Source organism: Triturus cristatus, chromosome 9, assembly GCF_964204655.1.
Source record: "Triturus cristatus chromosome 9, aTriCri1.1, whole genome shotgun sequence".
NCBI lineage: Eukaryota > Metazoa > Chordata > Amphibia > Caudata > Salamandridae > Triturus > Triturus cristatus.
The window spans coordinates 903,197,750-903,210,716 of record NC_140592.1 but is presented as its reverse complement, the minus strand read 5'-3'; the positions used below and the strand labels follow the sequence as shown (position 1 = coordinate 903,210,716).

Here is a 12,967-nt window from a genome sequence, read left to right as displayed (position 1 = left end):
ACAAGAATGGTGCGCTCCTGCATCGGCTGGCTACCTATCCCAGGGCATCGCGCATCATCCCGGCGGTGGCCGACTCTGACGGCCTGGTCCACTCCAGTTCCGTGGCCATAGCGGATGCCTTCGCTCAATATTACTCGCAGCTCTATCGGGCCCGAGCGGCGGACCTCTCCCTGGCTTCATTGCTTGCCGCCGGTGGCCAGCGGCTTCCCCGTCTTCGGTCGGGTGATTGGGAGGGTCTGGAGGTCCCCATCTCTCCTGAGGAGATTGGCGATGCGATAGGGCGCACGTCCGCGGGGAAGACCCCGGGACCTGACGGCTTTCCCCAGGAGTTTTACGCCACCTATAAAGAACACCTGGTGCCGCGGTTGGGTGCTCTCTACGCGGAAGCGGTCGAGCGAGGCTCCTTCCCGCCGGAAGCCGACATTGCCACAATTGTGGTCCTGCCCAAGTCCACGCCGCCTCCTCGTGATAGGTCGGCCTACCGGCCGATCTCCCTTATTAATACAGATATTAAACTTTACGCGGCGGTCCTGGCCCAAAGGCTCCGGCCTTTTTTGGCGGACTTGGTGCACTCGGACCAATGCGGCTTTATGCCGGACCGGGGCACTCGCCACTGCCTTCGTCGCCTTCACGTGGCCTTGGCTCACCGCCACCGCCTATCTCCATATCTCACTCTCCTGCTCGCTGATTTTGAGAAGGCCTTTGACTCGGTCGGGTGGGCCTACCTCTTTGAGGTCCTGACCCACATGGGTTTCGGCCCCAAGTTTGTTGGCATGGTGCGAGTCCTTTACGCGCGCCCCCGCGCCAGAGTGTTGGTCAACGGGGCACTGTCGAGACCATTCCGGATCGGACGGGGAACACGGCAGGGGTGCCCGCTGTCGCCCCTCCTCTTTGCTCTCGCAATGGAACCCCTTGCTGTCTTGATCCGAGCGGATCCTCTCCTTCGGGGCTGGGAGTGGCCGGGTCTACCATCGGACAGGATAGCCCTCTATGCGGACGACGTTCTACTGTACCTTAGTGACCCGGCGTGTTCAGGCCCCCGTGCGCTCTATCTCCTAGGCCGCTTTGGCCACGCGTCCGGCCTCTACTTAAACCCGCGGAAGTCGGTTCTTGTGCCCCTACACCCCTCCCGGGAGTGTTTTGATTGGCAGGACGCGATTCCCCTCCGTCGGTTGTCCTTCAAATATCTGGGCATTTGGGTCTCCCTTCTCCCGGAACTGAGCTGGGCTCTTAACGTGACCCCCCTGGTCAAGAAGGCCAAGGTCGATCTGGCGCGATGGCAATCGCTCCCGCTCAATCCGCTGGGGAGGGTAGCACTATACAAAATTATGATTCTCCCCCGGTTTCTTTATGTACTGCAAAACACTCCTGTGTCCTTCCCACGGCCTTGGTTTCGCGAGCTGGATGGGTTGGCGACCAGGTTTCTTTGGGGTGGTGGGAGACCGCGGCTGGCCCTGTCGACCTGTCGCCTGCCCACCTTTGATGGGGGGCTGGGCATGACCAGTCTCTACCTCTATTACTTGGCCACCCGTCTTCTGGTCATCCACGACTGGTTTGGGGGGGGATGGTCCGATCCGGCCTATAGGGTGGAATTAGGGGACCTGGGTTTCTCCTGCATTCAGGACCGCCTGTACGGTGCCCCCATCCCTGCCTCCTGCCCAGACATCACTAAGGCGGTCTTCCTGGCTTGGCGGGCGGCGCTTCGCCATACCCGGTGGACCGGGAGACTGACTCGTGCCACTCCCCTTTGGCATGGGACGTGGATGCGGGACGTTGCGGGCCTGGAGGGTTTCAGGTCCTGGGACCAGCTTGGCGTCTCCCAGCTGGGGGACGTCTGGCGGGGGGGACGCATGTGCTCATACTCGGAACTGCAGGCGCGCTTCTCCCTTCACTCCTCTCAATTTTACAGGTACCTTCAACTGCGGCACGCCATACGCCTCTACACCCCTCTGGACATTAGGCTGCCGGATCACAGCCCCCCGGAGGCTCAGGTCCTGCTGGGTAACCTGGGGCGGGGGGGCATCTCCCGAATACATCGTTCCCTTATTAACAATACCCCCATGGTCCGGGAGGGCTTGAAGGCACGATGGGAGGAATGGGTGGGTCCCCTGGACGAGGTTGACTGGCGGGACGCCCTTATGGCCCCCAGGCTGGTGACTGCCTCCGCCAAATTGAGGCTTATCCAAATTTATTACCTGCATACAGCCTACCTCACACCGGCTCGTCTACACCGGGCGGGCCTCTCCGCTGTGGCAGCTTGCCCCCGCTGCGGTTTTGACCCGGCTGATTTCATTCACATGGTGTGGTCTTGTCCGGACTTGGGGGGTTACTGGGGGGGCATAGAGGCAGATCTTACGGAGGTCTTGGGATGGGTGGTGCCACATAACCCTCGGCACACCCTTCTGGGCATCACTGAGGGCCTGGACGGCACGCGCGCAGAGAAGCTATTCCTCATGACTGCATTCATGGTGGCGAAAAGGGATATAGCAGCGGCTTGGAAGCACCCACAACCGCCTAGCTTGGCCAAATGGAGCACGGGAGTGGACTGGTGTGCGGCACAGGAGCGAACCCTTTATCAGGCGAGGGGCTGTCTTAAAAAATACCGTAGGGTCTGGGGGAAATGGCTGGGCAATGTGCTCTGATTCTGTGGTCGGGGGGGGTGGCAGGGGGAGCTTTGGGTGGGGGCGGGCGGATGGTATGCTTTTATGTCACGTGCTTGTAACTTGGTGGTTCGTCAGGCTCAATGTTTTTTCTGTTGTTTCACGCAAAACAATAAAAACTTGTTTATCAAAAAAAAAAGTAGTACTACTGTAGTACTCATTTACATAATATAAAATGCAGTTTGCGAACCAGGCCCACTTTGTGCAACATAGAAATACTTTTCAATATTCATTATACAAATTTTATAACTAGGCTACCCTGTTTTAAGTTTTTAACCTATAATAACTGATAATTCCCCACTAAAAGGTAAACAGCTTTCATCGGTGTAAACATACAAACAACGCCACAACTAAAAACTAAAATGCCAATTAAAGAAAAGAAATTTAGATAGAATGAGTCACTTCATTTCTTTCTTAAGGGGTCATCACAATGTAACACTGTTATGCAAGGTAGCAGCAAGAAACACAGATCTAAGTATATTCTGCTTGTGTTTTGTAGTTTAGGGATGTCATTTTAAAATATTGGTTCTTCTTCCTTTTGTTTTCTCCAGTTGTGTGTGCTTGGATTAAAGGTACAGGGTTTAGAAGCATTTTTAGGTCTGATCTAAAAAGCTACCCAGCAGAAAATCGGGAAACATGAAATCACATTTGTTCTTTTAGCAGTGTTTAATTATTTCACTCAATGGTGAGATGGCTGGCTCATAAGAGTCTTTGCCAATATGTACTATAATATTTACCCACAGACACAAGATGTGTAAAACCCTTTGATATATCAGCCTCCTTTTTTAACAAGTCAGTATTGATAGCAGGTGAACCGCCCAACACCACAAACATTAAACATTTGAGTTGCAAGGTAAAGTGACAAGTACCTGTGAGAAGAGTGCTGTCACCATGCACATGGGATAGTGGTGGAAAGAAGGTTTTCCACATGCCAGCAACATTTGTAGTTGCAAGGTGCCCCATTGTTATATCTGATACATTCAGCTAACTTGGCTTATACCCAACTGCACTTTACTGCTGGAGTTTCCGAGCCCATAGTTACAATGTTAACATCAAAATACCAAGTCCCAGAATACAATGTCATGTCTGTGAAAAGGTCAAAACTGACTCAGTGACACACTTTAAGTCGACTGGACCAAGTTTTCCCATTCACTGTTCTTCATGCCAACAGAAGCCCAGCCCACCACAGGACCTACTTCATGCAGGCCACAGCACAAATGCACAGCAGGTGTGTCAAAGGCAAGCCTGCCTGTGCCCGTCCACACCTGGACCACACCTAGCGCCACGACCCCTTGCCCTCCCACCTCCGAAGATAAACCATTGCCGAGCACTACACCCTCGACGCCGCAAGAAACACTGCTACCGTGCCAGCCTACGCTCCATAGTAGGACCTTTCACCTGCACCCACTGCCACTTCACCTGCCACTGCACACACACCAGTCTACCGATCAGCCCCACCCCGAACACACCACAGACGCTACCTTAACAAAAACACCAACTCGCATGCGCCCTTCTCAACACAGGATCACTATGCAAGCATTCCACTGAATTATGGGACCTCACTGCCACCTTCACACCCAAAATAGTCTTATTCACTGAGACCTGGCTCCACCCCACATTCACTCCAGACATTGCCACAGAGATCCCCAACAGAATTTAAAATCTCTCACCAGGACCACACCAACAAGCCGGGAGGAGGAACAGCCATCATCCACAAAGAGACAAAACAGTGTGCCACCACCAACAACAACACCACCACCACCACCCCCATGGACAATCTCAACTTCAAGATCAACACGGACAAGACAACCATCAGAGGCAGCCTCGCATACCAACCCCATGGCCCTCGCTCCCCCTTCTGCAGCACCATCACAGACTTCATTGCACCCCCTAGCGCCTTAGACTCCAAGGACTACATCTTCCTCAGCGACCTAAATTTCCACATCAACGATCCCAATGACAAAAACACCGCACAACTCCTCGACAGTATGAACAGCCTCAGATTGACCCAGATCGTCCACAACCTTACACACACCACAGGACACACGCTGGATCCAATTTTCACCTCTAGCAACAGCTTCAAACACAGCCATCTCAAATGGACTGATTACTCCATCGGCCACGTCAGCAGCTCCAGCCACCTCATCGCCACATCCAAGATGAACAACACCCCCTAGAGGATGTTGAACAAAATCTCGTAAGCCAGCTGGGCGAACGTCCTCAACACCTCCAACCCTGCTACAGCCAGAAAACCTCGAAGAGGGACTGAAAAACTTCAGCGCCTGGATCACCAAATGCCCAGACAGCATTGTCCCCATCAAGAACAACATCCAGTGCAAATCCGCTTAAAAGGCCAACTGGAATCCCCAAGAATTCAGAACAGCGAAGCGAGACAGCAAACAGTTGGAGAGGAGATGGCGCACCAGCAAGGACACCTCCGACAGGGCAGCCTTCAAGAACTCCCTCAACTTCTACCAATGCCTGCTGAGGGCAACAAATAAGACAGCCTTTGCCGCACGCATCAAAACCAGCGCCAAAAACACAACAGAACTTTTCAATACTGTTTAGGAATTCTCCAACACGGCTGCCAGCGAAAACAGTATCACACCCTCACAGGAACTGTGCAACAACCTCGCCCACTTCTTCCACGATAAGATCACAAACATATGCAACTTTGAACCCCAACCCACACTTACGGACTTCCTTGATAGATACAACCACCACTGTAACCAACCTGAACCACACACTGACCATCTGGAACATTCTCACCACCCAAGACACCACCTGCACCATGAAATTCATCCACTCAGAAGATCCCACAGATCCATGCCCGCACCATGTCTTCAACCTCGGAAACCAAAGGATTGGCCGGGAACTCACCTCCTACTCAGCACCTCTATCTTCACCTTAACATTTCCAGATGCCTGGAAACACGCTGAAGTCAGACCACTACTCAAAAAACTCCCCGCGACCCCCAGCAAACTCAAAACCAACCAGCCAATCTTCCTGCTTCCATTCTGTTCGAAATGGGGGTCTCTAGTTGGTAGAAGTAGGTACCTTTGACCAAGTAGGGGCCCTTGCTTCTAGTCAGGGTAAGGGGGCTACACTCCTAAAATAACCCCTGCTCACCCCTTGGTAGCTTGGCACAAGCAGGAAGGCTTATCTCAGAGGCAGTGTGTAAAGCATTTGTGAACACATACAGTAATACAGTGAAAACACTACAAATGGACACCACACCAGTTTAGAAAAATAAGTAATCTTTATCTAGACTTAACACAAGACTAAACAACAAAAATCCACAATACAATATCAAGATCATGATTTTGGAATGGTAGAAATAGCTTAGTTCAATGTAGATGGTAAATGCGACACTTTACTCTCAAAGTACCTTGGATGCGTAACGCAATATAAACAAAAGAGTCGCAGGGAAGGTGATGCGTCGGTTCCTTGCTTCGGGGGAGGTAATGCGTCGGTTCCTTACTGCAGCGCAGGGGAAGTGATGCGTCGGTCGCTTACCGGAGAGGAGGTGATGCGTCGGTTTCTTACTGCGTTCCGGGTACGATGCGACAAGATGGCGCCGCGATGCGACGATCCGGTGCGATGTGACAAAATGGCATCTTAGATGCGGTGCAACAACTTGGATGCGATGCGTGCATGCCCGACGGCCATGCAGGGAAATTGAATGTTTCTTGATCCGCGACAGGCCCTGCAATGCGCTTCTCCGGTGATGCAAAGGCAACCTCTGCGGCGGCGGCACGTTTCTACGGTGATGCGACACGCTTCTTCGGCAATGCGACAGCAACCAGCTGCCACCGCGGCACGCTTCTTCGGTGATGCGATGACAACAGCTGCGGCGGCAACACGCTTCTTCCTCGGTGTGTCGCGCTTCCAGCTGCCAGCGACACGCAGTCTCTAGAGGGCCCAAAACAACAGCAGGCACCTTTCTGCAAGTAGAATTCCCAGCAAGGAAATTCAGGGGGAGCTGGTGGTGAAGTCTTTGTGTCCCTGAGACTTCAGAACAGGAGGCAAGCTCAGCTTCAAGCCCCTGGAGATCTTCCTCAAGATGAGAAAGTACACACAAAGTTCCTCTTCTCCATTCCTTGGCAATAAGTAACCACTGCAGGCCAACCTCAAACAACAAACAGCACAGGGGCAGTCTCCTCCTTCAGCTTTCTTGGTTTCTCTCCTTGGCAAAAGTTTGTTTTGATTTCCAGAAGTGATCTAAAGTTCTGGGGTCTGGGCCCCAATATTTATACTACTAAATCCGTTGTTCTCTAAAGGCAGAGAGTGTCTGTACCTAGTCAAAACCAGTTCTGTCCTCTCTGGTGCAGCTTCCCGGCAGGAGGTGGAGACAGCATGGTTGAAAGCAGACCTGGCCCAGGAAGCTGAAATGAAATCTCCTCCCCCCTACTCTCTATTCTATGTAGGCTCAAGCATGTGAAAGGAAATCTCCTCCCCCTACTCTCTATTCAACCCAGGTCCTATTCAGCCCAGCCCTGACTCATCAGTTTGACGGAGCCAAAGCCCTCTCCAGCCCCCTATCACTCACAAATCAGACATGGAATACACAAACCTAGCAGAGGCATACTGGATGGTTAGGCAAGAAAATACCGACTTTCAAAAAGTGGTATTTTCAAACACAAAATGTAAAAATCCACCACACTAAAAGATGTATTTTAACATTCTGAGTTCAGGCATACTAAACTTTATTTTCCCATCTTGTTCCTAGGGTCAGTTGTGTTTATAAGATGTTATAATCAAACTGCCCATTCTGGCCTATGGGAACAGATAGCCTTGCAATAGTGAAAAAGAAATTGGCTGTAATTCACTATCAGGACATGCCACACACACCAGGGCATGTCCTACCTTTCACACACAATGCGCCCTGCCCAAAGGGGTGACTAACATGTAGAAAAGGGAAGGTTTAGGGACTGGCAAGTGCGCACTTGCCAAGTCGACATGGCAGTCCTAGACTGCACACAGGCTCTGCAATGGCAGACCTGAGCCACATTTTACAAGCTGCTTCTGTGGGTGGCACAATCAGTGCTGCAAGCCCACCAGCAGCATTTGATTTACAGGCCCTGGGCACACATGGTGCACTGTACTAGGGTCTGACAAGTAAATCAAATAAGCCAATCATGGAGTCACTAATCCATTACAACAATTTACAATAGGGAGCACTTGCACTTTGGCACTGAACAGCAGTGGCAAAGTGCCCAAAGCATATAGACCAGCAAAACATAGCAAAAACACAGGAGGCAACAGCAAAAAATGGAAGGGAGACCAACGCCAATGGTGCCAGGTCTAACACATTCCCAGCGAAGGTACTGGCAACCCATGACACCCCTGGAGCAGAACCAGCTACTCGATGCCTCCCAATCCGCAGCCACTGACGACATCCAAACCCTATGCGTTTGAGGAGAAACAGCAGCTTTGATCCTCCTCGACCTCTCTGCATCCTTCAACTACATATTCCACACACACTGATCGAAAGACTACATCACATTGGCATCCAAGGGGGACGCGCTCAGATGGATCACCTACTTTCTCACTAGAAGAACCCAGAGAATCCACCTCTCACCTTTCACCTATGAACCAAAGGAGATCACGTGCGGTGTCCCTCAGTGCTAATCCCTCAGCCCCACGCTCTTCAATGCATATATGTCCCCACTGGCCAACGTCACCAGACCCCACGGTCCCAACATAATGTCCTACGCAGAGGACACCCAACTCATCCTCTCACTCACAGACGACCCCACCACCTCCAGAACCAATTTCCACAGATGCATGACAAACACCACTGATTGGATGAATAACAACTGCCTGTAGCTGAACACAGACAAGTCGGACATAATGATATTTGGCAACAGCAGCAACACATTGAACAACTCCTGGTGGCCATCAGACTTTGGAACCACACCCACTGCCTTCAACTATACCAGAAACCTCGGAATGATCATTGACAACAAGCTCACCATGAAATCACAGATCAACGCCATCTCTTCTGCCTGCTTCCTCACTGTGGGCATGCTACGTAAGATCTTCAAGTGACTACCACTACACACGAGACGCACCACGACACAAGCCCTCATCACCAGCCGATTGGACTAAGGCAATGCCCTCTACATAGGAATTGCCGCACACCTTCTACAGAGACTTCAGACCAACGCCACAGCCAGACTCAACCTCGGCCTTCCCTGACGAACCCACATCACACACCACCTCAGGAAACCTCACTGGGTCCCTGTACAGAAGACAATTCAAACTGCTGACCCACGCACACAAGGCTCTACACAACCAAGGACCTGCCTACATTAACCACCGCCTGAACTTCCACCAATCATCGAGAAGACTACGCTCTGCCTCCCTTTGACTTGCCCATACTCCCTGCATCTACCGAAGCAGAAGTGGAGGACGCTCCTTCTAACACATAGCAGAAAAGCCCTGGAACAGCCTCCCCACGCACCTCCAGACCATCACCTCACTTTCGGAATTCCGAATGGCCCTCAAGACATGGCTGTTCAAATAGCCTCTGGGGCCTGCAAGCGCCTGGATACCCTATCGGGTGATTACCCTGATTGATTGACTGACAGTTGCCATGGGGACACTTGGAGCCTATGAATGTCCACACAAAAGCAGCATCACCTTAATATATTCAAGCAAAGGATGCAGAAAAAACAGTGACAGCATGCTTTTTTTTTTTAAACATAATTTTTATTGAGTTTCCATATGCAATAATACACGCTCATTCAATATACGATACAACCATCAATAAAAAGGACATATGCAGCCTTCATGGGTAGGAAATGTGCAGAGCGGTACGCCTACTTGGCCATCCAGGCAGTAGTGACAAGCATGTTTAAAGTATTACGTTTCAGGTGCTTTTGAATACAAAGCTAAGCATTAATCTGGTGTAAATTAAACTTTTAAAGATTTCACAAGGTACTATGCTGTTAGCAGGGTTGACCACCCATATAATGTCATAATATTCAGCAAGGAGTTAGTGAATGACCTCCAACTGAGCCCATGGATTTGTTCATTAAAACATTTGAATAAAGCACTCTTAATATTTGTAATCTATTAATAGTCTTGTACACAGATTTCTGGAAGAATGAGTTGAAGAGGTAATGAGATTTGAGAGAAGATAATGTGATGTGTTTATGAGTGTGAGCAATTCAAAGACTTCCTATGCTTAGAACAGTATAACCCAAGTCCATCGGAAACGCTGGCAATGGGAAGACACCAAATACACTGCATTACTTCACCTTTGAATTAAATATGTGCTTTATAACAACCTCTGAAAAAATAACACGTTTTGTCAACACTGGAAAATATTATTTTTGTTGTCTATTTTGGGAGTACGGCAGCTGAATAAATACTGATAAGCACTGGTTTCAATAGGTTTAACACTGAGAACATACACTAAAATCCACGAACAATAAACCCTGTAAACAATATAGCCTAGTTATAACTGTATGTTCCAAGTATATGCATATATTTTAAATATTAACAAGAGGTATACACATTTCATTACAAAGTAAACACTAACAATTCACGATTTTATGAAATGAAAGGTTTAAATCTCATACATGGATAGAATGACCTTGGTCTTTACAAAAATAAAATCAGTTTGAGATACTAGAAACTATTTATTTATGGTAAGGTTGCCTAATGAAAACTGAAGAGGTTTCCTACAACAAAATTAGTAATCTGGCAAAGCATTAACCTAGTCAAATCTATCATAAGATTATAAACAAGTTTGGTTTGCTACCACCAGTTCATGAAACCAGCCCTCTCAAACGGACATTGATAACAAAATACATCAACTGCATTTTAAGAAGCTTTCATCTTTTACCTCTGTGTACTGAGGGGGAATGGAATGTGATTCAGTGGGAAACAGGCATTCCAATAGTTCCATTTGTCCAATGGCTAGATCTGTACTGAAGCACCGAGAGCTCGACTTTTGTCTTTGTTCATGAGATAATTTGATATCAGCGCCCATAAACCTGTAAAAGAGAAATGTAGTGATGGAGAAATATAATTAAAAGAAAGTTCACACAAATCATAAACTTGTACGCACTTGCTCTAAGCCATATACATTCTTAGTATAAATATATATGCACATATGGCCTTTCTTAACAGAAAAGTAGTTACACAATGCATGCAATAAGAGTGACAACAACCTGCAAAATTACCATGAAGCGAACGAAGAAGCCACTTACCTTTGGTAACGCATCTGGTAGAGACAATATCTCGGTGCAGATTCCTTACTTTAGAATTTCCCGGGTGTCCAACTGGATCCAGAAACTTTTGCATAAGCAGTACCCCTGCACGCCATCTGGTGGCTCTGTTTAGTTCTGCGTGGCATCGTTGGCACCATATGCGACGTCGTGGTCACCTTTATAGGCGCCACCCAGGCGTGACAAATTTAGTTAATTTTTATGATTTTCCACATCAGAAGCGCAGGGCCATGAAATGAACTGACTAGTGTGTGTCCGAACTAGAGACTGCTGAAAGGGAGCAACCCTAGCTCTATAAATATGCCCACAGACCAAGGAGGCATGGGTGGGTGTAGTAAAGTAGGATCTGCTTTCATGGTACCCCCACTTTTTTTGCTAGTGTCAGAATGTTTTATTTTACTAGTCTGACTGGGATCCTGCTAATCAGGAAAACAGGACCCCACTCACTGTGCTCCCTCCCTAAATTGAAATTGATCATGGTAAGTAATGTTGGCTACTGGTGTATCCTTGTAAGTTCCTAGTATTTGGTACTAAGGTACCCAGGGCATAGGCACACCAGGGATCTCTCCCATGGGCTGCAGCATGTATTGTGCCACCCATGAGAGACCACTCAAACTGTAACTAGAGGCCTGCCATTCCAGCCTGTGTGAGCTAGTGCTAGCACATCTCACGGCAGATATAAGTTTCCTTATATCTGAGGTCAATACACTTAAACACTATAAGTCACCACGTTGGCAGGCCTTTCCTTCCTGAAGGCAGGGTGCTTGCTTATAAGTGTGAGGGTGTGCCTGCATGGACACCCCTACAAACCCTGGAGTCGATTCCCCAGGCTTTGTAAGTGCAGTCAGCCATTTTAATACATATAGTGGACATCAGTCATTACAAGTTGTCTAACTATATAGACTGGACTTAGTGTATTGGGCTGGGGTGGGAACGCTTGCCAACGCCACCAGACTGCTTTGAAGGCCACATTTGGTGCCCTACTTGCATACTCCGGATTGAGCTAGTTCAGAAAGCAATCTTTTGGTACTAGAAACCTGAGCAGGATAGTCCCTCAATACCAGGACGGGGGTTATATCCATAAGTGGATCACTGCCTTGGAGAGTGCCTGTAAAGAACAGAAGGTCCCTCAAGGGCAGTGGCAGCTATCCTGTGGCTCTCCTTTGCTAGCTAGCAAAGGTAGAGACAAACTCCTCACTGTCAAGGAGGACGATGCCGACAACTACACAGTCTTGAAGAGTGCCCTCATAGATGGATTTAGTTTAACCACTAAGCAATACAAGGTTACGTTTAGGGACACCCAGAAGGCACACATTCAAGACTGGGTTGACTTTGTAGACAGTGGTATTAAAGCTCTGGAAGGCTGGCTTCATGAAAGTAATGTAAATGACTATGAGGAACTGCAATTTATTGATGAGGGAGCACATTCTTAATAATTGTCCAAATCAGCAGCTGCACCAGTACCTGGTGGACTCTGATCAGACCTCTCCCCAAGAATTGGGAAAGAAGGCAGACAAATGGGTCTGCACCAGGGTCAAGCAGAACAACAATGGTGGTGGTCGTGACCAGAAGATTCAAGATTATTCTAAGGCCCAAGAGAAGGGTGGGGAGAACGGTAAAGACAAAAGGAGCCTTCACAAGGTCTCCAAAAATCTTCCTCTGGGAGTGGATCTCAAACCTCCTCTTCCTCTGGCAAGACACCTTGGTGTTAACTGTGTAAAGAGAAAGACCATAGAGCAAGGGATGCTAATTGCTCTAAAGCCAACACCAAAGAAGCTACTACTACTGCCCCTAAGGCATCTAGTGCCCCTAGAACCAGTACAAGAAGTAATAGCGACCCGAAGGGATTAGTAGGGTTACCCTTGGGATCTGCTGTGGGTTATAGCCTAGTCAGAACACCCACTCAGGATGTCCTTGTCTTTGACAGTGGCATGGAACTTGCTACTTTACATGTAAGTCCCACTAACGTGGGCAAGTACAGGCAACAGCCTTTGATTAATGGTCAGGAAGCTGTGGACTACAGGGACACAGGGGGCAGTATCACTATGGTGACAGAGAAACTTGTGT

General features: G+C 48.9%; 1 protein-coding gene across 1 annotated transcript in view; it reads right to left on the bottom strand.

The window, feature by feature from the left end:
* Positions 1-12,967, bottom strand: part of ATG2B (autophagy related 2B) — a 1,039,004-nt gene that overhangs the window by 809,700 nt on the left and 216,337 nt on the right. The window contains exon 12 of the mRNA XM_085626438.1: positions 10,516-10,666. Within this exon, the coding sequence (XP_085482564.1) occupies positions 10,516-10,666 (151 nt within the window). The remainder of the gene's footprint in view (positions 1-10,515; positions 10,667-12,967) is intronic.